Source organism: Oxyura jamaicensis, chromosome 4 (genome assembly GCF_011077185.1).
Source record: "Oxyura jamaicensis isolate SHBP4307 breed ruddy duck chromosome 4, BPBGC_Ojam_1.0, whole genome shotgun sequence".
Lineage (NCBI taxonomy): Eukaryota > Metazoa > Chordata > Aves > Anseriformes > Anatidae > Oxyura > Oxyura jamaicensis.
In genome coordinates, this window is record NC_048896.1 from 23,650,877 (window position 1) to 23,677,989 (window position 27,113).

At 35.9% G+C, this 27,113-nt stretch overlaps 1 protein-coding gene and 1 long non-coding RNA gene across 11 annotated transcripts in view; both read right to left on the minus strand.

The window, feature by feature from the left end:
- On the minus strand, positions 1-3,695 carry LOC118167148. The gene is made up of 3 exons (XR_004750969.1): positions 3,506-3,695; positions 1,293-1,468; positions 1-67 (listed from the first exon to the last, which is right to left on the minus strand). It is a non-coding gene; the product is annotated as an uncharacterized LOC118167148 (long non-coding RNA).
- An 18,276-nt stretch (positions 3,696-21,971) lies between these two features.
- The window catches only part of SGCZ (sarcoglycan zeta), a 447,021-nt gene continuing 441,879 nt past the window's right edge, over positions 21,972-27,113 (minus strand). For all 10 annotated transcript variants that reach the window (XM_035323850.1, XM_035323848.1, XM_035323849.1 and 7 more), the window contains one exon: positions 21,972-26,644. In XM_035323850.1, coding sequence (XP_035179741.1) covers positions 26,450-26,644 — 195 coding nt within the window. In that variant the 3' untranslated portion in view covers positions 21,972-26,449. The remainder of the gene's footprint in view (positions 26,645-27,113) is intronic.

Below are 27,113 nucleotides of genomic sequence, written 5' to 3' on the forward strand. Positions count from 1 at the left end.
TCCCACATTTCTGACTCAAAACTGGAACATTCTTCCAAATGCTAATTAGAAGTATAATGGCATTTTCCTACAGGGAAAAAAATCACCAACACTAGTAGTAGGTAGACAAATACTCACAAATTGGACGCCTAATGACAAAGTATGCTGAAATGTTCTAACTTGATGTCAGAAAATTCATATGTAAGAGTTTGTTGAGGAGCAATTTCAAAGCATCACTTATGTGTCTGCGGAATCTTTCAATACTACTTTTTATAGGACTTAGAAATACCTGCTGTATTGCATATTTTTATCAGTAACTATGAGAACAACGATTTTTCAATTTTCTAACACTTCATACAGTATCACTGAGCTGAAGGAGAACAAAACTTCTCTATTCTAACTCCTGATCATTAAATTGTTTTAAAACACCACCAGTTATGGAGACTTGATAACCCGCTTGGATCATAAGTTTAAAAAGTCCGTAATTTCCCAAACTATTTTTTTCCATTAGAATTCAAACCCTATTTTTTCCTATTCCTCCATTAAGCATATGAAGAACAGACTCACTGTCTCTCCACTCCATAGCAGCCTTTTAAATAAAGAAAAATTGCCACCACCTTCATCCTTGGTTTTATTTATTTTGGTTCCCTAAAACTTCCTCCCCCACTCCACCACCCAGCTTTTCTTGTTTTTGTAAGCTAAAGTCTCTTCTATATATGTGCTATTTTGTAGACAACCTCCCATTTTTGTTTCTCTCTTGTTGATTCATTCCAAATGCATACCATTCTTTAAATGTTTCACCCCAAACTGAATACAGAATTAAAACTGAGGCTTTGTCAGTGTTGAGCTTATGTATAAAAATGGCCCAAGCAATAAATAAGAGGTAAAATAAAGAAAAATACTAAAAAGTAATGAGCATTTGCAATTTAGTTTAAAATGTTTAGTTAATTACTTAGTTTGATTCATATGCAACCTCAACAATTACTGTTTATAAACACTCAGCACTGTTAATTGATTCTCAACATAAATGAAGAAACTACCTCATGAACAGATTTAATACATAGTCTTTATATCAACTGAAAAAGATTTACAGGAAATAATCTCCTCTATAATTTTAAGACTATCTCCCAGAAATGTGTAAAGTGCAAAAAATTACCCAGCCTGATTAAAAATAAAAGTCTCAGCCTACATAAGAGATTAAAATGTAATTTGAAGGATTATACATATGCTGTAAACATTTATCATGGGAAGTGAATGATCTGATGGGTAAAAGCATTTGTTTGGAATTCTGATTATCTGAAAAATACATTTACCATTAAGTTTCAAGTGGTTTGGCCCATTCCTCTGTTGTGCAGCTGAAAAGCTATTTGGAAAACAGGAAAAACAGAAAATTAAGTCCTTTGAAGAAATATGGCTGCTATTGATTGTGTTAGTGCTGTACTTTTTTCATTAATTTCTATGTTGGTTATGGAAGCTGAAGAGAAAATACCTGGAAAACAAACAAACAAACAAAACAACAACAACAAAAACAACAACAAAATTAAAAAGAAATACAAAAATAGTTTAAAACCAAATGACATCATCTACCATGTATCGTACGTCATAAAAAAATCATATTATTAAAATAGCTCGTGGCCATATGCTGATTTCTTTCTCCCTGAACTCAAATTTTCAAAACGTTGTCAATTGAAATTTCAGGTGAGAAAATAACTAAGAAAATCTCAAAAATAAAAGTGTCTTTCTGCTCTACTTAGCAGATATAAGTATATATGTCCATGTACAACAGATGGCTCTTTGATTTAAATCATATGCTACATGATTTACCACATCTGAAGACCTGATTGTTTGTGTACCTCCACATTTGTGTATTGTCTATATATATATAGATATTATTTGTATCCAGATATTTAGAAACTCAAAGTTACAGCAGCTTCCTTTATGTTTACTATAAGGACAGATCTATCTATCAAAGTATGTAATTAGAGACATTAGAGACAAAGTAACATTATGGCTAAAACTGTAAATGAAAAGTGCATTTTCTTCAAGTACTTTCAGAATTGTCACTTATATCTACCAAGTGTGCACTTTTTTATAATCAACTTTTTTACTTAGTCATCATATATACAGAGCAATAACAAATACTATCACTTAAAAAACTACATCACAAAAGAACAAAACAAGTAAAATAGTAAAATTATCCTTTGTATCATCTTTTGTCTGTTTGGTCAGTTCACATAGTCCTGCCACAAGCACAATCTGAAAAAAAAAAAAAAAGACTACACCTGCATTGTGGTGCTTTCCCCCATTTGCAGCCAGAATTGAAGGTTAGAGTTAAAACACAGCTTTCAGTGTTCCCCAGTGCTATTTGTACAACAACTGAAATACAAAAAGTACAGAACTTAATGAACTGTCTTGGCAAAGCAATTTCAATTTTAGCAGATCAACAAAGAACAGAAGTCATTGGAGTGATCCCTTATGACATGCAAGAGAATAAAACTAGAAAGGCGTCCTTGAAACCTAAAGCTGGCATGCCGAGACAGCTCACACGCCAAACAGGCACCAAGTTCATTAAAGCCATGTTCTTCAGCCAAGTCCTCAGCAACCATCAGCTTGGGCATCAAGCCCTCCAGCCGGGTGGCCACCACCCAGGCTACCTGGCTTCCAGAGTAGCCCCAGGGCCCAAGGAAGGTTCCATGAATGGATTCAACAAATGAAATGCATCACCTACCCCCAGCAGGCAGGTCTTTGAGCCCAGAAGCTGAGAAAACACCCGAACCATCTTCATGCAAATGAGGGACACAGCCAGCAGCAGTGCTGGCTGCCTAGGGAAAATGAGCAACTTGCTATTCCCCCCCAGATCTGAAAAGAAAGCTTCTCAGCCTGTGGTCCATCAGCTGGGCTGCATGGGGAGCAGGTTCTTTCAGTGATCCAAATAACTGTTTATTCAACCAGTTGGGAAGCCAGGCAGCCTAGAGACACTCAGCCAGGCTGGTGGAACTGCCAGGATCTGCTTCAGAAGGGAGATGAGTAGGAACATCAGTATTCATCAGAGGAAAATTGCTCTTTTACAAAACTATTTGGCAAGTTCAAAAGAAGAACCTACAAATATTGGAATTCTGAACAGCTAAAAACATCCACAATGTGTAGATAGACCAAGGCAAGGGATATGAGACTATTTGGATGGAACAAGATTAAAACCTTACATAAACCATAAAGCTCTACTGGGAAATGCCCTGCCAGCAACCCCCCCCAGCAGAACGGTGCCAAGCAGTCTGCATTCACATAGATCTGCCTCTGCCTAGACAGCACTCCTGACAATTTCAGTGCAAGAAGAGGTACCATGGCACGGTGAAGGCCCTACGGTCCATCTGCATCAGTGTGAGGCAGTGGTGGTATCTCTGTACAAACTAACTCTTCTGTGGATTGCAGAGTTGCTGCCAGCTGGGTGCTGTTCACCACCCGGAAAGTTTTGTTTCCCTATAGAAGTCTTAGGGTTTACCTAGGGTAGCTCCTTTCGGTACTTTACCTTGTGACTTACGACCTCTGCAGTCCAGATGTTGCATGTGGGAGGTTTCCACAAGAGACTATGGACCACTAAGGTATGTTGTAACATCTCTTTGGCAGAAGAAATGGGGTGTTATAATCCCACAGTCTTTTTCCTCCACTCAGGTCTCTCTCTCTCTCTCTTTTTTTTTTCTTTCTTTTTTTTTTTTTTTTTTTTTCTCCATATCCCATGTTTCAAGCTTGAATTCAAAACCCTGGACTCTGAACAGTTTCAGCACTCCTGAGCCTGCTCAAAAGAGACAAAATACTTCGTACTTGAAAGCCCACACTCACAGCAAGACAAATAGCAGGCGACAGCAAGGAGCAGGATGACAGTACGCAAAGATCAACGGTCCCTGTAAATGATTTCTGAAAAACTCTTCACAGCAAACTGGCATCTTAATGCCTTGCTATGTGTACAGATCTGTGATGTCAATCTGTGACATGCAGGCATTTTCTGGGAGTTATGTTACAAATTCCCCTCAAGTCCTCAGCAGCCCAGGGGTGTGAGCTGGTCAGACAGCAGAAAATTGGATGGTTGAATAGCATGTAGTGAAGGCTCATGATCTCAGCAGGGGAAATATTTCTGTGGTTGCTACTATATGCAATGTATTGCACGATGAAAGCTCTGCCGAAAGGGATGTGTTATTGCCTCAATAAGATGGACAGGGTGGTTTTGAATATTCTGACGTAAAACTAATGCAGGCAATACACCATTAAGGAAAGCTTTAAAAGTCCTGTGAAGCCATCTAGAATGAATAACTCCGTGAGGAGGTGTTACTGCTCTGGGGATTTGCACTGTCATCTTGCTGTACAGTAAACATACTTGTATTTTTGCAGTGCAGATTGTGAAGTGCAATTGACAATAGTAAGGAAATTATTTGATGAAAATATATGAACACAAAGTACAAGCCATTTAGAACTGGACTGAGTTTTTCCAGCCAGAAGAAAGGTTCTTTCTGTGGTGTTCAATCCACATTTTCTTGGTCTGTTATTTCAAATAAAAAAAACACACCCTGTACACCATGCAGCCTTTCTGATTTCCAATGCATTGACTAGCTATTTGTTCTAGTCTGAGATCTAAAGTCACATGGACAAACTTGAAAAATCAAATAATCTTGAAATTCTGTGCAAGTCTAATATTTTTGTTTAATAATATTTAAATATGCTTCTATAAATACTTAAAATATTACTAGTTTCTTTCTTTCTTCCCCCCACTCTGGGATAGCAGAATCTGGACTGTAGACTTTGTGCATGCAACTGAAGATGATTCAAGGGGAAGTATTTTAAACGTATGGCACTGAATCAGGCAGAGCTTTAAAATTGCAACATTCCCTTGATTATTGATACGTTGACTGCACAGGTCTGCCTAGTGTTGGCTTTTTTGTAGTTCATGAAGACAAGTATCTCTATTCTTAGAGATGACTACTCATCTAAAAAAAAAAAAATCCTCTGTTGATTCCCAAATGGTGATGAGAACCTAATTCACCGTGGCACATGGCCTAGAGTTAAGCCTAGTGAGAGACTTGAGGTCAAAACTAAGGTTAGAGTTTGCTCTATTATTTCCTCTTCCAGTAAACCCACTGTAATCTAGGATAGTCTGGCCAATCTCTGATATTTCCTCATATTTGTAAATGTGATGCATGCCTTCAGAGACTCCTCTGTCTGGATATCCTCTGGGATGATATCTGATGGAAAACTAGAACTAACTTCCTGGACCATGCTACATGTTGACTAGCTTGCTTGAAGAGGTTCAATAGGATTTTTAAACTAGATCAGTTTCCAAATCCAGTGAGCCCTGAGCTCCTGTGTACAGAAGCTTGACCGAAGCGGTCACACTGCTGCAGGAAAGGTTGCACATGGGGGTGCTGTCAAAGGCAGAGGTATTATCACATGCACACAAGGACTGCAACAGTCTGTGTTGCTCAGAAAGCTGAAGTGCATAAAACTGTAAAATAATTTAAAAAATCTCTGGTAATCATTGGTTGGTGCAAAGATTTTGTTGTGGGTGTAGAATGCTGATCATGCTGGAGAATAACATCTGGAAAGTTGCCTATGTCAAATGCTAAAGGTTGTACTGCATTACTGTGCCTTCCCTTAATTAAAAAAAAAAAAAAAAAGCTATTCAAATGACCTACTTGTCACATTCTGACAGTCCACATTGTGGCACTCTCATCTACAGAACTGCTGAACACAGCCCTGTTCATATTTTAACAAACCCCTTCTCATCAAAAACCCTTTTCTCTCATTTATTTTGGGTTTCTTTGCAAGTTTATTCCATGTTTGCACTTTTCACAAAGGTTGCTGAGCCAGAAGTATTTTACCTTTGCCAGTTTTTACTGAGCATTTCTAGCAATACTTATCTAAAACTATCCACCAGGGTGCTCTCTCACTGTTGCTGTGCTGTGAAAGGCAAACACAGGGTAGCAGAGCATGATGATTTTCTTCTAAGTGTCCCTTTTGACTGAAGAGGGACCTGTTGAATGTCCCAGTTCTTCCAGTAAACAAGTGACCTTTTTTTTTTTTTTTTTTTTTTTTTTTTTGACTGGTTTTCTTCTCTGTGTTCAGGGAGATTGTCAGTTTAACTACAAAGCTTCCACAAAAGGAAAGTTACCTGCCATCATAGAAAAGCCTCTATTTTCCTTCATATCTGCCCTTACCACTTGGCATATCTCAAAGGAATAAATTTCCCTATAAGCTAACAATTTCAATTAAGAGTTATACCCCTCTATTATTTATACAATTCCAGAAGCAAGCATACTTTCAAATGGGATATTAATTTAAAAAAAATGTAATCTGAGCATGAAGGCTGGGTACAAAGACTGGAGGCTCGCATAAGAAATTGATTAAGAGTGAAAAGCAACTTAATAATACAAGTGCACCTGTAGCCTGACCTGTTTGTCTCAAAAGGATATCATGCTGGTGAATACATCTCCCTCATACAAGAGGTTTAACTACCATGCTGTGGCAGATTGGAGCTGCCCTGAATCAAGTTTATGAATACTGCATACTGTCAAATACTTCAGGATGTTTACAGTGTGAATACATTCAGATACCTCAACTGCCCAAAACAGGTGAAATGCAAAAAAATCATATGTGAATATATTCATATTTTTATATATAACTAAACTATTAAAAGACAAAGCCAGAACCATTAGGTGATGAAAGCTTGGTCTCCTCGTCATACATATCTAGAATGGGTGTAAACCATAGACCGGAACAAAATCACAGCTCTGAATCAGGTGTGACAGAACCTCTCAGGTTTCTCTCTCAAGAGTACATGAAGTTGTGCGAGAAACCAAGCATGAGTGCGCAGTAGCAGTCAAAATATAAGAGACTGAGAAGAATTCTCATAGAAAGGGTATAGACTTTTTTGCTTGTTTGTTTTTGTCATGAGACAGCTTTAAATGCTTCATGCACTTTGCAGTAAACTACAGTATTTGTAATACAAAATAAGAAGACCTGCAAAGTAATGGAGGTGGAACATTGTCTTCAGTAGCCTTCCTGAAGAACTAATTCTAAATTTCTCCTTTATGGCCAATTGTCTAAGAGCAAAAGAAAAATAAACTTGTCTCTGATGGTATGGTGGCACAGCTCTTCTGTCTGAAGGCTTCTCGTCAAAGAATTACACTGCCATCTGAATAATTTGGTATCTTGAAGCCATGCAAATAATGTATGTTTTACATAGAAAATTCAAAGTAATACCTTTAAGACCAGAACGGAGGAAAGGAGTAGTGAATCTGGACAGGATATGGAGATGAGGACTTAGAATTCTGATCAGTGAATATTCCTGGACGTAAAATTCAGATAAATGCCAAATGATAGCCGTAACACCAGTACTGTTGTGTCAAGCATCTGGTACATATCTATCTCCTCAGGGCAGAACTGGAGCCATCTTAGGCCTTCCAGAAAGGTCTCAGCCATCTTACATAAAAGCCTGAAATTTTCTATTAAGTGTTTGATTGGTGACAGAATAAACACCAGCTTCCCACAGTTATAGGTATGATAGAGGACTCTTTAGCAAAGAAAGAAATGAAGGATACAAGACTGGTGGGGAAAATAGAAAAAAAATCTCATTAGACATCAGTTGTTTAAACAAAAAGGTGGAATAATGACAAACTAATCATTACCTGAAGTAATCACAATATGACAGCATATTTCTTGAAAATGAAAATTGGTCAAAATGATGCGTTTGTCTAGCAGTCAAGATTGAAAGAAAAAGGTAGTACTAAGCCAACACAGACAAGAGACAAGGTGTGTAAGTATTTATTTTAGTGTAAGTATTTATTACACACTGGTAAACATTTCCTATGCACTGTGATGGCAACAGATTTGAAATCAGAATAGGCCCTCTCACCCTCCAAAAGAGGCATAGCTTACTGGAACAGGAATCACCTTGGGCAAGAAGTTCTGATATGCTTCCAGACAGAAGGTAGACAATGGCTATTTCTTCTGGCTATGCAAGTGATAAAAGTTAATTTATCTTCTTTGCCAACAAAAAAAAATTCTAAAGGTCACATTATCTTTCTATAACATTTGGTAACAAGCATTTTGCAGCATGAATCAGGTATCATAAAATTCCCAGATACTTTGTAAAAGACTCTGAAGTACTGGGACACAGAATGACAACTGCCAAAAGAAAGATATAGACACCTTTAAGTTCTCCTAACTTCCTTAATCATTTATTTTTTTCCTTAAAAATTCAATTTTAGATTTAGGAAAGTAGTAATGTGCAATTAAAACCAGTGATACCTGAAAAGAAATTTGAACGTGAAGTTCAGTTGCATGTATTCTTTACACAGCATTTCAGAACGGCATATAAGATTCCCTTGGAAGTAGTAATCCAGAAGTTGGTTGCTGGTCTCTGACCGTGATTCTCAACTTGGTGAATTCCCAAATATCACAATAGCAGGGATATTGCAAGACCTGAAGCAGAAAGAAAAACAAAACAAATATAGCTTTATTGGGAAGGAGAGCAGAAAAGATAGACCAGTGTAGGATGACCAAGTTTATATCTTTATCTGTTAGAGCATGGAAAGACAAGGAACACAAGGGAAAACAAGACACTGGAAACAAAGTGGATCAAGAGCTTCAAAGGTGAAGGTCTCTAAAAAGGATTTGGAGAAATTACGGAGGGTTAATGAAGCTATCAGAAAGGCTGTTAAGGAATAAAGTCATAAGGAAGTAGAACATTTTGGATAGACAGTCAAATTAATATGAATTAATAGAAGAGATCCCCCAGGGAGACAAAATATAACAGGCATTTAAATACAAGAAAAACAGCAGGCTGTTATTATTATTTCTATAATGTACTATCTGTGAATACATTCAAATGTAGACTGAAGTAAAGGTTTGATTTAAGAGTTTTCCCATATAATCTTCATGCTTACTACTGTACCTGTTCAACAGAGGACTCCATGCCCTTCAGGATGAGCAAGATGCAAAGACTTCTAACTTGATGCAACTTCAACTTTATTAACTCTAGTCATCTGAGAGTTCACACAGTGCAGGCCATGATTCTACAATTAATCACTCTCCAGTGGAGGAGGATTTATCAGTTCTCAGTAGCTTACTTCAAAATCCTGCTGCTTTGTTATCTGTTGTTACCTCTTTAGTGGCTGACACTAGAAGTTCTATCTCTGTCCCATATCTTTCATTTATTTTAAGGCAATACCTTAATCTTTCCTGGGGAATCAGGAAAAGAGGCTGCATGGCATGAGATCTATCCTGGACACCTACCAGAGACAGCTACAAACAATTACATTTTACTTACCTACCACAGGTTCCAAAATCAATTAACCCACAAATTACTCTGGTATCAAATATGATCATTCAATTATTTTTTCATTCAGACTCTTTTTGACTTTGTCAACTCAGAGTGATTTGATCTTTTTCCTTCTGGTGCAGTATTCTAGAGAAAAATAAATGTCCTACTTTATTTTTCATTCCACTCATTAAGTGAATAGAACTAAATAAACCCAAACACTATACAGTTGAACAATAACAATCTCTGAAAGCTCCGTCCTGGATGCTAAAGTATCAGATATCATGATAATGTCTTTCCTATGGTCTAATTGCTTCCACCACCTATGCTCAAGCTACACCAACTACTTGCAAGCAAATAGAATCTACAGTATCATGCCTGTACTTTTAAATGCAGACTTGCATTTGGACAATTCTTTCTTTTCTTTGTGGGCCCTGTCATTCACCTTGCTGAGGTCAGTTCAGTTGCCTCAGAGGCAGGATAGTGTCCAGGATAAAATAACTTTTGTGCTTGGACCTGAAGATCAGTTGCATCAGCTCCTCTTACTATCTTAAAGGCAAGTAGAAATCGAAGAGGTTAAAATATTTATACAATTGAATAAACATCACTCGTAGAAGTATATGAACAATTCAAGGAACATGTTTAACACTGACACTTATTTGAATTAGTATCATAGATATGTCTCCTTCAAATTTGTGTGTACAGTATCCTGACTCACCAAGAGATGCTGAATTTACATTGACATTGCTATACAGTGAAGCTTATTTTTCTAAATTAGTTTTCTTCCTATGAGAAAAAAATGCCTCCTGCCACAATAGCAGCAGTAGAAGAGCTCACCATTCCTTGCCTGGGACTTCCTTTCTTTAAACCTATTTATATGACCAAAGTTCTTTGTTTTCTGATACTCAGCACTATGTTGTCATATCCTTTACTGCCCAAGTTCTTCCTTTCAAAGCTCTTGAAAGGAAGAGACTATGGGAACTGCCTAAGACTTGCTACCGAGCAATCAAATGGTCTCATGTCAAGCATGCAGCAAATTCAAGTAGCCTGCAAAAGCTACCACTGACACAAGAGACTAGAGTCTGTCTCACAGCCTACATGAGAATCATGCCCACAGGTGGCTGTCAGCCTAACACCATCACCAGAGTTCAGGGGAATGGTCATGCCCAAATGGATTCCTCATGCTCTCCTCAAACTGTGACTGATATCGCAGGACATTTTTTCTTTTGTCTTATGTTAATCAGAATGTTATCGTACTCATTAAACATCATGCTGGAATCTCAAAGCATAACACACAACCACTTAGTTTTGTGGAAGATACAGTTTGCAGACAGAAAATCTATGGGTATGCTATTTTCTTCTTTAATACTGCTGTGAGAAGAGCTGAACTGGACATGTAAATAAAGTCAAAAAAAAAAGGCGTTAGAAAAATAAAAAGGAAATACTGAAGTCAATCACAACACTGATACCCTCTCTTTGGTTTGCATACTTTTCTTACTCCATTCCTATTTTGACGACATCCATATTAGACTCAAAGCCCTTCTGCTCTTCAGCCAGATTACCAACAATAAGCTTATACCAAACAAGATATCTTAATTTCTCATCAGCTAGTTCTTCCATTGGCTCTTCAGCTATTATTTCCCAGTGTAGGAAACATATTCCTGTATAGCATTTTCTTGTCTAAAATATGCAATCTTTGCAGCCTTAGTTGCCTTTTGACTCCTAGCACAAAGAGAAGAGAGTGGTTCATTTGACTTCACAGTCCATTACTTGGATTTCATTTTATATCAGTTTCCATGAATTAACTTCCTTCCTCATTAGGTTGCTAGAGTCAATATTATATAGCCTCATTTAGATTGCTTTTAAAGATGGAGTTCTGGCATGGAGAAAAAAAAACAAACAAGTTTGAGTATCTAAATAAACTATTTACAGTAATAAAAATGAAACTTCAGCTCTGAAAGAAAAAAAGATGAAGAGAAAGGGTGGAGGAAAAAAGTCAGACCTATGTTAGTTAAATCACTCAAAGTCTTTTAATCATTCCTATAGGAAGTGATGGGTGATTAATGTGACAGGAAAATCAAGAATATGAACCAAAACGTGAGAATTATATGAAATTCACAGAAATACTCATTTTTACAAGTCACAAAGCTGTTGGCCATTATTTGTCATCCTGTTCCCAAGCCTCAGTCAGACTCATCCTCAAAGCTTTGGATCCTAGTATCTTTTTTCATTAATCAGTCAATGCTTCAAGTAGTTTTATAGGTTCTTTCTTTCCTTGGGCACAAAATACTCTTCAAGTTCAATAAAATTAGACTTGATACCTACTATATAGCTTTTTCAGTTTTGATTTTCTGTTTTTCATTTTGTCTCTGAAGGCAGCCATACTAAAGACCTGGAAAATGCTATGCCAAATACAATCATATATAATCAGTTGCACCAGAAGAGCCTGTCTACACATTGGAGAATATCATCAGTCAGATGATACATCTGCTGCAAGTGGCAGCTGTTGTACTCTGGAGTGTAGACAATTATACATAAATATACTCCTTGGGCTATTTACAGCACTCAAGCACAGTATTAGCTGACACCTGTTAAGCTGTAATGCCTATATTTTTGATATCTACTCATCATAATTATTGAAAATAAAATTTAAGACTTCTAAAGACATTGAATTTAATAAATAACGGTGAGTATTACTGCAATACTGTCTTCATTTACAAGCTTCGATAACACAAACTCTAAATAGTTCAGTCAGGCTAAATACAATTATAAGCCCCTCACCAAGTTCATAAAAGCCAAGTACCACATGTAATACAAATATGTGCTACACTGTAAGTTTTTATATCTAATTACTGAAGGTGGGTGTCAGTAATATTGCAATTAAGGCCACATATGTTTAATGGAGAATAAATAACTATTGAATGGTAGTATCATATAAAAAGCTGAGTGCATTGGTATGAAGAATTTGAATGTGAGCATTCTCCTGTGGTGTAAACACTTATGCATGCAGTAAGTTTTATTATTGCATTTTACTTTATTTGACCATACCTGCACTTTCCTTCATATCACTAGACCTAGAGATAATTTTCATTGGATTAACACCCCTTGCATTTTCTCTTACAAATTTCTCTTGTGGTGAGGAAAAAATCCAGTCATTTATCAAGTTATTTTTTATATTTATATAAATATATAGAAGAAAAATCAACTACCACAGATGTTCTTTAAGTACACCAGTAACAAGAAGTTTTTGAAGTATTTTCTAATATAGTTTTCCTCAATGTAGAAAAATAACATGGCTCCAGAAGTCAGCATAAATTACGAAAGCATATCTCAGCATAAGGGTCTGGCATATAATAATAGTTACATTATCATTATATAATAATTAACTCTTCAGGTTTGTTTACCATGGGTTGCTTCAAAAGTCAGCTCCAATACAGTAAAAGCCAGCACAAGAGCCTGGACTGGATCAGGAACTAGATCAGCATCTAGTCATGAAACCAAAAGCCCCACAGGAGGAAGGAGCCACCAGCTGCATCAGCTCCAAACACCAATCACCAAACAAGCACACAGCTGCTCCTCATTGGCTCTTTTAGAGCCCTTTAAATACCCTTTGACCTCTATAGTATTGGTTGAGTGAGTAGATAGGTTGGCCTGGCAAGAGTTGGAAACCTTTGCTGGATTGGTGGGGAGACCAATTTAGTCAGGGAGAAAAACTTTCCACAAGACCAATGGGGTTGGAAGCCATACTGGAGCAATCCCAATATGTGTGCTTTGTCATGCACTTGGAAAATAAGTTCATCAAGCTGCCCAGAATGCAGAATTTCCTGTGATGTTCCCTAAATGTCACTTAATGTCCTCTAAATGTGTATATATATATGTATATATATATATATATTTTTTTTTTTTTTTAAAAAAAACTCCCCTTCATTTCCACACCAGAAAAAAAAAAAGAAAGAGAGAGAAAAAAAATTGTCTTAACTTGCTGACTATTCAGAAAGGAACATAATTTATATGCCAACTCAATATATGTGACAGCTTTTATGATTGTCATTTTTATTGACATAAACATTTCAAGAATATGAGGATAAGCAGACTAAAATTAGAAAAGTAATTACTAAGAAAGGAGGAAGTTATCAGAAGTTATTTTAAACCAGATTTTCCTAAACTACAAAATGGTCAAAACTAAAAACGCTGCTTCAGCAGTGTGCTTTTAACACAGGTTTGGAAAAAGAGAGCAAAAGCTCTGAACAGTGTTCTAAGTCCATATTATTCTAGATTTCCAGCAAAACTTGGTCCGTGTGCTTTGAGAAGAGTGGCGACAAGCTTCTGCAGAACCTCGGGGACCTTCGATTGTGCATGACCCTTGCTGTCAGGAGAGATGAACAATGCTGGAGGAACACATGTACCCTTTGCACCAACACTTTAAGGGTAATAGATTTATAAAACCCTCACTGGTCCTATTAAGACTGTACTTTAATCAAAATGGAGCCAGTCTGCTGGCACTGAAAATTAAAAAGGTTGTAGAACAGTATTTATGCTAGGAGCTGGGTGAAAGCCAACAGGCACATAAAAGTACCTAGTTCAGACTGATGTGACCCCTGAGAGGATGCGGTTAATGTTCAATGTGTCTCTGAAAGGTCAGGAGGGAATAAACATCAAATTCACAATAAATAGAGTAGACAAACCAGCCTGCCAGCCAGCCAGGCCGACTGGCATGTGCAATGTCAAAGAAGAGAGCAAGGGCAAAATTTACAAGTGCTTCTTCGCCAGGGCCACAAGCCCAGCACAAAGGATAGGGACAGAAAGACCTTAACTGCTGATGGTACCAGAGTCCTACATGTAGTGAGTACATTCTCTGTAGCGGTTAAGTCATAAGGGCGAGGCCACTGGGGAGTAAATGTAGAAGAAGGATTAGACCTAATAAATTTGGGTGTTAGCAAGTGACCAGGACTGGATGGGATTTATCTGAGAGTTCTGGAGAGTTATAAGAAGAAACTGAAGAGAAGATTAAGACTCTTGACTTTGAAGAGCCTTCGGAAAAGCTTGAAGGGGATGTGTTTAACCTCTATGGTATCATGGAGGTGGTGGATAAAGTGGCTGCAGAGCTATTCTTCATAAAATACCACAATATCAAAATTAGGGGCCCACTATGAAATTATCTGCAGATCAGTTTAAAGGTGATGAAAGAAAGCACTTCTCTAAGCAGCAGATGATGAATATTAGGAACTTGCTGCCAAAAAACGGCAGCCGTGCCAGCAGCTTTGCAAAAGAATTAGAGAAACTCACAGACAACAGAGCCATGAACAGACACCATAGGTATGGGTGGGGAATACAACTGTGGCTACGAGGGGAGTCTGTGGGGAAGGTGCTGTGTAACTTAGGCACTCATATGCTGTCCCTAAATACCATCCCCTGCTGCCACTATCAGAGAATGGTCTGACCTAGACTTGGGCATTGGTTCTCCAGAGTCCACAGAACTCTGAGCACAGAGTCCAGTCCACAGAAGCAATGGAAATACTAACAGGAAAACTACTCAGTGTGATATCTAAGGTACTTTATTCAGGGGGCGGTTAGGATCGTTTGATTCAGAATTATGGCAAGACCTTTACATTTGGCTAGTAAAATGAAGCATTACTTCTGTGCACTGTTCCTATTAAACTTGACAATGCAAGCCCATTAGCCTGCAGAACTTCCACAATATTAGTATTTACTACAGACAATTAAAGAAAGAATCCTAAGGAGTTACTAGACTAAAGAGCAGAAAAAGAGAAGGCACAAGCAGAGTAATTAACATGATTGAAAACACATAACCATTTTTTTTTTTTCTGAATATTTTTATCCCTGCAGTATAGCTGACAAGATATAGTCTATTCTTACACAGCTGATAGCCAGATCCTTCATATGAAATCTTATATTATAGAGCTGACATTTTCATAGGGGCAAGGCTGTGAAACTTGGTATTTACATCCTCTTCTCCCTTCTACCATACCGTGATTACTGATTATTGCAGGTGTGTAGAAAACTCTTTTCTCCACTTGTCTGAGCTCTTCAGTGTCCCGTGATAATAAATAGGGCAGTGATGCAGCTCAATAGCTTTCTACAATTTACAAACCAATTTCTTTTTTGTTTTTTAAATCCTTCGCCAAGACTCCAGTGTTGTGGAACAGCTGGCAACATACAGTGGCCATCTGTACTACCTTCATCTTTTGAGAATGCAATTTGATTTTCTTCAGCCTAGCATGCAGAGTTAAGGGGTGCTCATTGCCTGATGATGTGCATTCACACTATCCAGTGGAGCTGGGAAGACAATTTTAGCATGAGACCATCAGCATGAACAAACTGCATTGGCAGATGAACTGAGAATCAAGCTGCCTTTACCCTTTTTGTGCAGGATAAAGGTTTTATCCATGCTTTCAGATTTCAAATACAGAAAATTTCTAGATCTGTATATGTGAAACAGCCAAATGCCATTGATTCACTTTGCTGATTGATGGCATTAATCCTCAAAGACACAATAGAGTATGTTCATATAAAGTCAGCAGGGTTTTTTTAGGACTTGCACAGAACACTTTCAACATAATAGATGCTGATGTAATTCAAATCAAAAGTAAAAATGGGTATGATGCAGACAAACAGTGTGCTGAAGTCAAACATCTGAAAAAGGAAATATTGATTAATGTATCTTCTCAAGAGTGGCTTTACTCAACTAAACTAAGCAAAAGTGAAGCACTGTGTAATATTCAGAAGAGTTTTTCACCTTTGCTATTTTATAGTAAGTAATTTTTAGCTCGGCAAGGTATTGCCTTACTGTGCTTGATTTATGAAGACTGATCAAGAAAAAAAAAAATATCATGCTCTCAACTTCAAGCTGCAGAAGTTCCATTAAGCTTACTGGAGGGACTCACGTATTCTAGTTAAATACATATGCAAAGCTTTGAGGGAGCATAACATAAATGTTAAGTGTAGTGACAAATTAGTGTTCAGGATAAATAAATCCAAAGGATAAATTGATACTGAAATAAGTAATAGAGAAAAAAAAAAAAAAAGAAGTTTGCACACAAAAATACTGCAAACATTAACAAGCATAACCCACTCTTACAAAGGATATGTGAAAGAATGGAAAGCAACATAAAACATGAAAAGTGTGTACATAGCTTCACATGTAGCTTAATGTAATTTCTGGATAAACTATGTTAATAGAAAAGTTCAATAAATTGAAGGTGCACATTTCACAGAAGTTTATAGTAAAGATTTTTATTTACATTTATTTAAAAATTGATATAACTTAACTTGTCATACGTCACAACATGATAATACATTATATACTTCTAAAAGGGAATAATACACCATTTAGGATTTTTTTTTGGAATGTAAATACTTTGTCATCACAATAGTCTAACTGAAGTGGTATTTGTTTGGCAAACCATACAGTGTCAAATTTAATTAAATGCTTGCTTGTTAGGTGTCCTAAAAATAGATAGGAAAATTGCCTAAATCAACTCAAATTATACTGTTCTGTAAAATGTGAGACAATGTGATTTAAATGTATTTTTCCCTTTCAGTTCTCAGAAACATATGGCCATTAATAAAGTTTTGTGGTTTAGATATATAATTTAAATCTCTTAAAAAGTACTTAATGTACTATAGTTAAACGAAAAGATAAAATCCACATTACATTAAAGCCATGCAAGATTTTGGAAACCGGAGGTAAATAACCAAATCATTCTAGGAAGCAGCTCCAGTAATCTGGTTAACCATGTGGTGACTTGCTCACAAATGTATGTTAACATGCATGAGAAGAGATGGTTATTATCAAAGAAGGGGCTGGTACAGTGTCCTAGACTTTCCCCAAAAAACTAGAAGTAACAGTAGTTTAATATCAGAATTTTAGTATGTCTACCATAATCTAGCAGTTGATACTAGGACACACGAAGATGAGGTGGCAATAGTCATCATCGAGAATAGATACTCCTACGTAAAATTTGCACTGTATATGATCTAACTCATAACTAGAGAGAGAAACTATTTCCTTACAAAGTGCTGTAAGAGGACTGATCTAGGCTTTAGAGTTGTGAAATGTCATGTGTGTAGATATAAAAGTATTGTGTGTCAACAAAAAAAAAAACAACAAAACAAAACTACAAACAAAACGTTTCAGCGGCCCAGTTCTTGAGCTGGTGGGTCTAACTTCCATAACAAAAGAAAGCTGCTGTTGTGGCTAAAATGCTTTCAAAGTAGGCCTAATTTCTTATATATTTATAGCTATGCATATGCATTTCCTGTCTGCTGTGAAACAAATCTAGACAAACAGTGGAAATCAAGACTTTCCCCTAGATGCTGTTAAAAAAGTCTAATAGAAAAAATACCCTAGAGTCCAGATTCTTACCTCAAAATAAATAAATAAATAAATATTCAACAGACAGGTCTCCATTTCCTAACTCTTGCTTCAGTTGTTTTCCTTTTGCACTGTTTTAGGCTAATGTATGCTTCAGTGACTACCTTCTCTGCCCAGGACTGTCTTTTCGTACATACAGCCTTCTATCCTCTACATAGCTTCCATACAGGGTCCAAAGCTGCGCCTCTCATCATGGCCATGGTAACAGAGGTTTGGTGGTATTGTCTGTTATGAATAGCGTATTTCTGGTCTTGGAAATGGTTTCTGAATCAATGGTATCCTGAAGCTTTGTTCCTGCTTAGGGCATGACATAATAGTCTAGGTCAGAGAAATAAAGAGAAATTTTAACACCAAATTATTATCTTCTCCTTTAAATTGTAAATGACTTCTAATACCACTCTCTATCTCTTTTTCTCTTTTGCACACACCTTTATTCTCTTTTTCTCTTTCCATGCTCCTTCTCTGTTTTTTTTTTTTTTTTTTTTTTTTTTTGTGTGTGTGTGTGTGTGTGTTTGTTTTCCATTTCCTTTTATGACTTGTCTTGGACATCTTATATGTTAATTTGATTTTAACAAATGAATGAAGACTACACACTCAGTTTAGGGCTCTCCATGTGTGGGAGTCGAAGTAGCACCTACCTGCAGCTAGAAGTAGGAACAATATTCAAAGGGAAAGTCATATTAACATTAATGACATATTTTAGAAATGCAGTATAAAAAATCATGGAACATGATTTATTTATTTATTTATTTTTTCCACAAACTTAAATTAACATTTAAAGCTTAATCTAAAAACATGGAATTTGTCAGTGTTCCTATTCCCTTTAACAATGTCTGAATCCACCCTCGTATACTGGACTATTTTCAGCTCTTTCTGTCATAACCACAGACACTTATACACAGAGAGTTCACTGTCACCTTCTGTTTGAAAAGTACAAAATGTATACCCTTTTATGCTTTTCTCCTTTCCAACGGTGTTTTTAAAAAGAAAGTAAAGGGAAAGTTCCATGGATCTAAAGACATAAAAATTATTCACCCCTGCCTGACTTTCTGTCCATTTTTCTGAATTAACTATTAGGCCTAGGGAAGTCTAGTGACTGCTTTTTCACCTAAACAAAATAATCCAGTTTTCAATTATATTTCTGTTTTGTACTGTTGCAACTTGGGCAGTTTGGCTTCACTAAATGTGTATCGTGTTCTACCATTTCTATGCAGAACAAATACAATGCTGCCTGTCTCTCCCAAGTCATTGCAATGCCATTTCTTATTCACCCTGGTGAGCACAGGGCTGGAAAGCATCTTGACTGTTGACTTCACAAAGCTAAACCCAGGAGGCCCTCCCTGCTCACATAAGTGCATGTGCTCCCACATTTTGTTCAGTGCCATCCTAAGCGTGGGAGATGCTACCACAGCTGGTTCTGCTACTACATAGACACTGTATTTCCTTCATCATCAGGGGCTCCCAATCTCCCAAAGATCACACAAAACAACAGAAAAGAATGCTGTTGTAAAAGAACATAGGATGAATGTGAATGTCACCCACAACCTATAAGAACAATATCTTCTGGTTTTAGTGTTCTTTTTAATAGATAGATTTTCACTATGTAACATTTTAGGTTGTATTTATTCACTCAAATTTGTTGAAATAAATGAAAACATTAGTAGAGAGGGAGAAACAATGAGTTCAGTGATTACTTCTCTATTGTATTTTCAAAAAATGAAAAAATAATATAGAATGGTTTGCATATTTCTTTTATGGTATTTTAAATACATTCATTAAACGATAAATGTTATTTGAAATAATATAAAAAAATACTAAGGACTTCATAATCCCAAATCTTTCACTGTTCACTCCAGTAAGTTGAGCTAAAATTGATATTTACCTGTGTTTGTTTCCTTCTTATATAACTTATGTTTACACTAAGCAAATAATCTTCCCATTTGATATAAATTTTCCCTTTGATACAGTTCCAGTAAGTTACACAGGAACCTGATAAAGAGACTTAGCAAAATCCTTTCTGGTGCCTTTTGTGGTTTGGGAAGAAAGAGGGAGGCTAAGGGGAACTGCTGGAGCTCAGCTGAAAAGGTATGAGTTGGTGGAAGCCAAGGGTGAGGATTTTGCTTTCACCAACTGCTGCAGAATTTTAGGTAAGAAAACTGAAAAAATATCACCTGGAAAGAAAACAATAATGCATTTTTCAGAACAGCTCTGAAACACAATACTCAGAATAGGTTATTGAGCTAGAATGAAGATCTCTCAGGGTTGAAGAATGACTATGCAAGCTCCCAAAGCACCATAAAGCACAGAAAACAGGATATCTGATTTTAAGGAATGATTCTCTTATGCATAAGTCCTATTCTTTAATATACTCTAGATTATGCTGGAAGCTGAATTTCCCCCTCACAGGTCTCACCAACACAGAGGTATACATGTGATAAAAAGGCACCTTTTCTTCTCAGATCAAGTCATGTATTCAGTGAACTTGGCTAAGCCAAAGGCCAGACTTTTTTGATAATATAAATGGCCTAAGGACTTAAACACTTCAGAACTAGAGAAATTGGAAGAGCAGGACATTCCTTCAGAGGGTCAACTTAACTAGGTCAGGCTTATTATGTAACACTGACTTGAATCAGACCAAGCATAGAATATATGCTTTTTCCTTGGCTGTTCCGAAACTTGTCCTGGATCTGGCCTGTACAAGAAATGTATTGGTTAAAGATCAATGTTCCGCAGGAGACGCTATGTTTACACAAAAAAATTAAATTGTATTAAATTGTAGTCTCAATATGGACTGTATTGAATCAATATGTTTATGCTTTTTTTTTTTTTTTTTTTCTTCACTAAACCTCCTATTATTTGCGTGTGTATTTGTGTTTGCGTGTGTGTGTGTGTGTGTTTGTGTGTGTCATTTAGCTCTTCCTGGATTGGGCTTGTCCAATCCTGAATAAAATGGCTAAGAGTAATTTTTCTTGCTGTATCAGCTATTGTGTATTAGTCACATGAGGCTTAGCAGGACCTGCATAGGTCTATACCACTGCTTTTATACAGAAAAAACAATTTTTAGGCATTATCAACTAGCTATTGTTTGGCTACTGTGGATATTGCTAAAATTATAACATGGCATCAGGTAACTTAGTACAAAGAAATCATCCACATACTTACTCTGCTTTTTGCCAGAGGTTGCAAGGCTACATGGTTAGCAGAATCACACTATCCAATTTAAATGTAGATAGGATTAGTTCACACTGACGAGATCCCTACAAGACCTTTTATGTGACTGTGTAATTGCCACGTGGCTTGTAAATTGGTGAAGTTTAAACAAACAGCTCATGTTTATTTTGGCAGGGTACAAAGGAACTTGAGCAGTGTAATATACTTTTACAGTACATGAGATGCAGGACTCTGTCTTAACTTTAGTAAAGCTTATGCAGAAATAAAAACTATCTGTCTTTAAATTTTGGTTTTCTTCACACAAGCCTACATTTCTGTTTTCAAAAATACTTTTGAAATAAAACTTTAATAAAATAAATATTGTGTGTGAGGAGAAAAACTTGAGAAGAAAAGCCATTACCATACAGCTAATGTAGATAGAAGAATGCAAAAAATAAATATAAATATACAGAAAAATTAACACTTTTTCATCAGCTGTCCTACATCTTCCTGTCACTCTTAGAAAGTTTTCCATTTGATTATTCTTGAAATGAGTTCTGATTATGTTTCTTATTTTATAGATCACATTTATTTACAGTTATATAGTAGCACCAGTTGAAAATGCTACAATCAAATGAAAGAAATACAGGAGAGATTTCAAATGGACCATGTTAATTACATGCTGTAAAATTTCTATTTTTCAAAGGAAAAACAATTTCCAACTTCCAAAACCTTGCTATTATTAGCATAAAATAAAAAATCCGAGGAAAATGAAATAAAAAATCTTAAAGTTTCAGTGTACTGCTTTTGAATAATGTTATCTACAATTATAAGACAGACAATCTGTTAAATAGAAAAAAGATTTGTTTTACATAAAGCAACAGAGTACAAAAGCACAGCTTTTGTAATTTTGGTAATATTGCAGTTTTACAAACATATTGCATAGTATGTGTAAGAAAATAGTTCCCATCTTTTTATATATTATATACACAAGGAAATCATTAGCATGAAAGTTACGAAACAAAAATGGTTAGCAGACCTTTAATGAGTACTGATTGAAACAATATGACACTTAACCTTAGATCCAGCTTACATATGCATTACAGTGACTCAACCGATAGTAATTCCATAGTGTTTTGCTTTTTTTTTAATTAGACAATGGTTTAGAATCTAAAATAAGCAAACAAAAAACAACAAATAATACACGATGTAAGTAACCAAATTTCTTAAACATCCTTTATAAAATTCTTCTAGACATGTATAGTTCTATCTTCAACCCAGACTTAATAGCCCTCTGTATCTAAAATATTTTTTAAGTGAATTGTGTTATCCAGTCAAGCCACTGTTTTGCAAGCAAAACAGTATAACTCCAGTTGAAACAAGCAATGTCTTGGCACATTTTGGAATACTCGCTCTGCTTTTTTTTTGAACAATGAAAGATCCTGGTATGTATGAACAGTAACATAATTGCACCATGCTGACAAACAAACAAAAAAAACACACACAAAAACAAAACAACAAACAAACAAATTAAACCCTGGAAAAAGTGAACAATCTACAGCTCAAAATGCTGCACAAATCTAAACTATGTTACAATTTCATGTTGTAATTACAACTTGTCATCTCTTCATTCCAACAGAATTAGTAGAAGCAGAAGTGTCATAGCGTTAGATAAAGTAGAAGTGTCAGTCTTTGGTCTTATCACTTAACCAATGAATGAACTGCAGTACAAAACGATACAGCTAACAGTGCTCAGAGAGGTTGGCTGATGTTTTTATTTTTCTTTTTTAAACAAGAAAGAGACAGTATCCTATGACATGGATATCATGACAGTTTTTACAGAAGATAAATCTATTATATATATTAAATACATGTATTTAATAAGGTCTTTTCATGTATTTTGCTGTTGCCATAGAGGTAGCTCTGAAAAAGCCAAACAGCTGTAACATCATCTTAGTGGTTCCCAAATGAACAGTTGAGTACAAAAAGAAGCTTTATTTGATACATGTATTCATATACTAGAAAGAGCCTCAAAGGGACATTTTTAGCCACTTTTTTTTTTTTTTTTTTTTTTTTTAAGTGCACTAATATTAATGCTTAAAAACACCTTTAAGGTCTTCAATCTTTCTATAGTTTTCACAACAGAGTGATTTGTTAATGGGGGAACTCTTACCTTAGCCATAAAAAGAAGTGACATCTCTTTTCTGAAATCAGTGATAAAAATTTTCATTCAGATAAGCACTCAAATTAGAGATACTTCAGCTGGGGCTTAATCATAACCTGAATGTTAGATATTATACATAGACAACAAAGACTGAAATAACTTGGAGGCAGGGCCAGGAATCTATGAGGAATGTGACAAAAAGTATCCAGAAATTTCCTATGGCTCTGCACAGAATGGCCTTTACTTTATGCTTCAGCATTAAAACACCAGCACTGAAATAGTTATGTTTTGGCTCCATGTTTTAACATGGCTTTTGTACTGAGATCTTCTAGTTTCTTTCCATCTGAAACGATGCAGTTGGACTACGTCACTTTTTGGACCATGCTATGAATCAAAGAGCTCTACTAATGCCAGCTCCAAACACTAAAAATACCAGATCTGTTTCTCCTTCCACTCAGAAATGATGACACTGCTTATAGATATTTGGCATTATGATGTTTGTAGTTCTCTAGATGCACTGAAATCACTTTTCCTATACTCGGAAATCATGTGGGCTAGAAATGTCCTTTAAAATGAAAACCGAACTTTTCTTTTCCCCTTCTTATAGCTTACAGTAGATTTAAAGTAAAATATTGGTGTTCTGAAACTCACCAAAATATTAAGACATTATGAGAACTGTGTACGTGGTGGACATGTCTATCTATCTCATAGATTGCTAAGATTCTTAAATACACTCTATTTTTACTTGTACCAATATTGGTATAATAAATACTACCAAGCAGACTGCAATGATTCCAAGCAAGAAAATCTTGACAGTACAGGACTTTCTGGACTTACTGGCTTGTTTTTCTCAAGTCCAAAGTATCATCTGCGCATCTGCTCTGAGTTTTCCTCATATAAAGCAGTAAATTATTTCAGCCTTGTTATTAACATGAGTTGTTACAAAAGATATGTTTTATTTTTCTACATGATTTGTAGAAAATTGTGGAAAATTTATAAAGGTTAGGTCTATCCAGAAAGAAGCCAGAAACCTTTTTTGACTGTACTACAGGTAAGTTATCATATAAGGTGAAGAGCAAGCAAGTAAGAATTGCTCAATGGAAAATGTATGACAAATCATGTAGGTTTAGTGGGGAGAAAAAAAAATCTTAGTCTAGTTGTGTATAATTTATAAGCAGGCAAAATGTAATTCACTGAATAGATTAGCCATTATAATCTGTTCATCTTTGAAGCAACCAGTGTTTGTTGGTGTGCACAGATAATGAATACATGTAGATATATCCTCATACAGATCTATATATTTTACTCCTGGAATATGATTGATCCTTTTTTCCTTGTGCTCTCGCACCAAACGCGTCTATTTCCTTATAGTTTAAAGGGTATTTTGTATGGATACACTTTCAAATGTCTTATTATCACCATTGTCATTTGTATCTGTTTCTGTCCCTCTTATTAAGAATCCCCAGGCTTCTAATATATTTTCTTGAAATATTTTCTAATACTTTTTTTTTTTTTTTTTTTTTTCCCGGTGAAAGAATACAATTCTCAAAGAAATAATGAATTATTTCCTAATAGCCTTCTTTTGAAAAGAGAAAATAATTTTATTTATTTTTTTATTATTATTATTTTAATCTGGTAGAAACAGCAAGGAGAGTATTCTTGCTACAGCGTGAAATTCACACCTCTGAACAGGCCCAATGGAAAGGCAAGCACCAGTCAAGCCGTGGACACGTCTTGTGCTGGTCTTCTGCAAAGGAGTGAATTTCACCTGAAGTGAAAACAAAATCAGCCTTATGAGGTGGTAATAAAATAGAAAGGTAATCACAGTATTAGTTTGCCCTTTTTATTTTTTCTCAAAAAAAAAAAAGCAAAAAAAAAAAAGCTGTGTAGAAATACCCACCTTGCACTGTTTGCCCTGACTTCAGAGTTACCTTGCAAAAACTATCATTATATTGATGGTCTTACATTCCAAAGCCTCTAAAGCTACATGGTAGATGACATATTTTAAAGAATAGTATTAAAAAGCACACTTACCTTATGTAAACTAGCCATCTTCCACAATGTGAAACATTTTTATACTGTTTTACATTCCTGGGTTCTGCAAGTTTCAAGATACTCTTGTTAATCAATGTTGCGATAAACCTACTAGCAGCATACCAAAGCTTTCTTGTAAAATTTCAATTACCAAACAAACCAAACATGTATGAACATTGATACAAGAAAGAAATCCCACATCCAACTTGACAAAAAAGGAAGTCAGCAGTGAGCTCAGAGTGCAAATGGGGCTGCATAATTTAAACACAGACCTGATGAAGTCAACATAATATTAATGTACTTTTTAATACCAAATGTCATTTAATGTGTGTTTATATATATTTATTACTATTACTTTGAAAACCTTAGCAGCAGATGGTAAACAAAAGAGAATAATGAATGTGAATGTGGTACCAGTTGTTAGTGCACTGCTTCTCAACTTTACACACTGCATTAGTACTAATGTTTGTACTGTGTTCAAACGGCAGCAGTTAGACATAGCTAGAAAATGGAAAAGTTGTACCTTTGATTTTTTTTTTTTTTTTTTGCCAATTATAATTACCTTGTGAAGAGCAATACACTGATCAAAAACCACATCAACAGTATTTCCTTCTTTACCCTGTTCTTTTCCAGAAACTGTATGTTCTACTGAAAGCAATCACTTCACATGCAGTAGCCACAAAATTAATATATAAGGCCATTCAGATCTGACAAACAAGAGCAGGTGTCTTTTTAACTCTGAAAGGTAATATTGCTGAGCACTTCCAAAATTTACCTAGTGTACAAAACCCTAGACTTAGTAGACAAAGAGTAACAACACACTTTTAAAGAAACCAAACTCACGGAGGGATTCTGTCTCTTTTTGTGTTAAAAACCATTTACTGAATTTAATTGTTTAGTAAAGCAAGCATCACACAATGCTTCAAAATTTTAAAATTCAGGGATAAAAGTTTACATCCAAAAAGATGAATGGAAAATTGTGCTTTCAGACAGTAAAGTTATTTATCATACAGGGGTAACCAATTAATTTCACCATCAGATTCTGGGCAAATTCGTTTATGTACTGTATATATATATGTGCAGTTCATATCCAGGTCCTGCAAAAATCTAAAACTATGTGCTTCACTTCACGTAGCAAAGGCACCTGTGTTATTCTCCCTTTTGGACAAAAGGTGATATTATGTTCCAGGTTTCCTGATGAAGAATACATTGATTTCTGAATATCTCACTCCCATCTCTATGTTGAGTGGTAACACAAACCACAAGAGAAGGCAGCGCTGTATTCCTGCTTACACTGGAAGAAGTTGCTCTGCAGGCCATTTGAAGCGTCGAACTTGTCACAAGGGAAACCGAGCAGAACTGTGAAGCAGAGGGATAGTAACAAAAGGCTATTCCGGTGTGAGGAGAAATTGGAGTCCTTCTAGCTCCACAAGCAGATGTTGCTACTGGATTGACATGTGGAGCCTGCTCCTGCTGGGGACAGATAAAGTTTACCATTGGGGCAGGCGCAGAGCTCATAGATAGTCTGGCGAGGAGCTGAAGAGCTAGGTGAAGAGGAGGAAAAGGAGCCCACTGGTAGATTTCCCAAGCGAATTGTATCTGCATTTAAAAATATCTACAAGAGGAAAGAAAATAAAGGAATAAGTAAGTTTTTTTTCAGCGTCATATTTACTTTAAAATTAGGCAGAGTCACGACATTTTACAAATGCATAAGCTGTCAGTATTTGTTGTTTTTCAACAGTGTCGTTGTATACACATTAATACTGACTACTTCAGTATATGCAAATATTTCACCCAACCTGTTTATTCAGATACAAGTAGTGTCATACAAAACCATTTAGAAAATATTCTTGAACAGGTTAAATTCTCACTTGTGCATTTTATGATTTAAATGTATTCATTCATGGCAGTAGCACATCCTTGCTCAGGAAGAGTTTGTATTTTAATAAGTGTGAAGTGATATTAAAGCACATTCTCCAGTGTGTTTCTGTAAGCAGCAGGAAATATGTGCTGAACTGTGCTAAACTGTAGGAGCTTAACAATAACTACATTCTGAGAATAATTAAATAAGGGTGTAGAGTCAT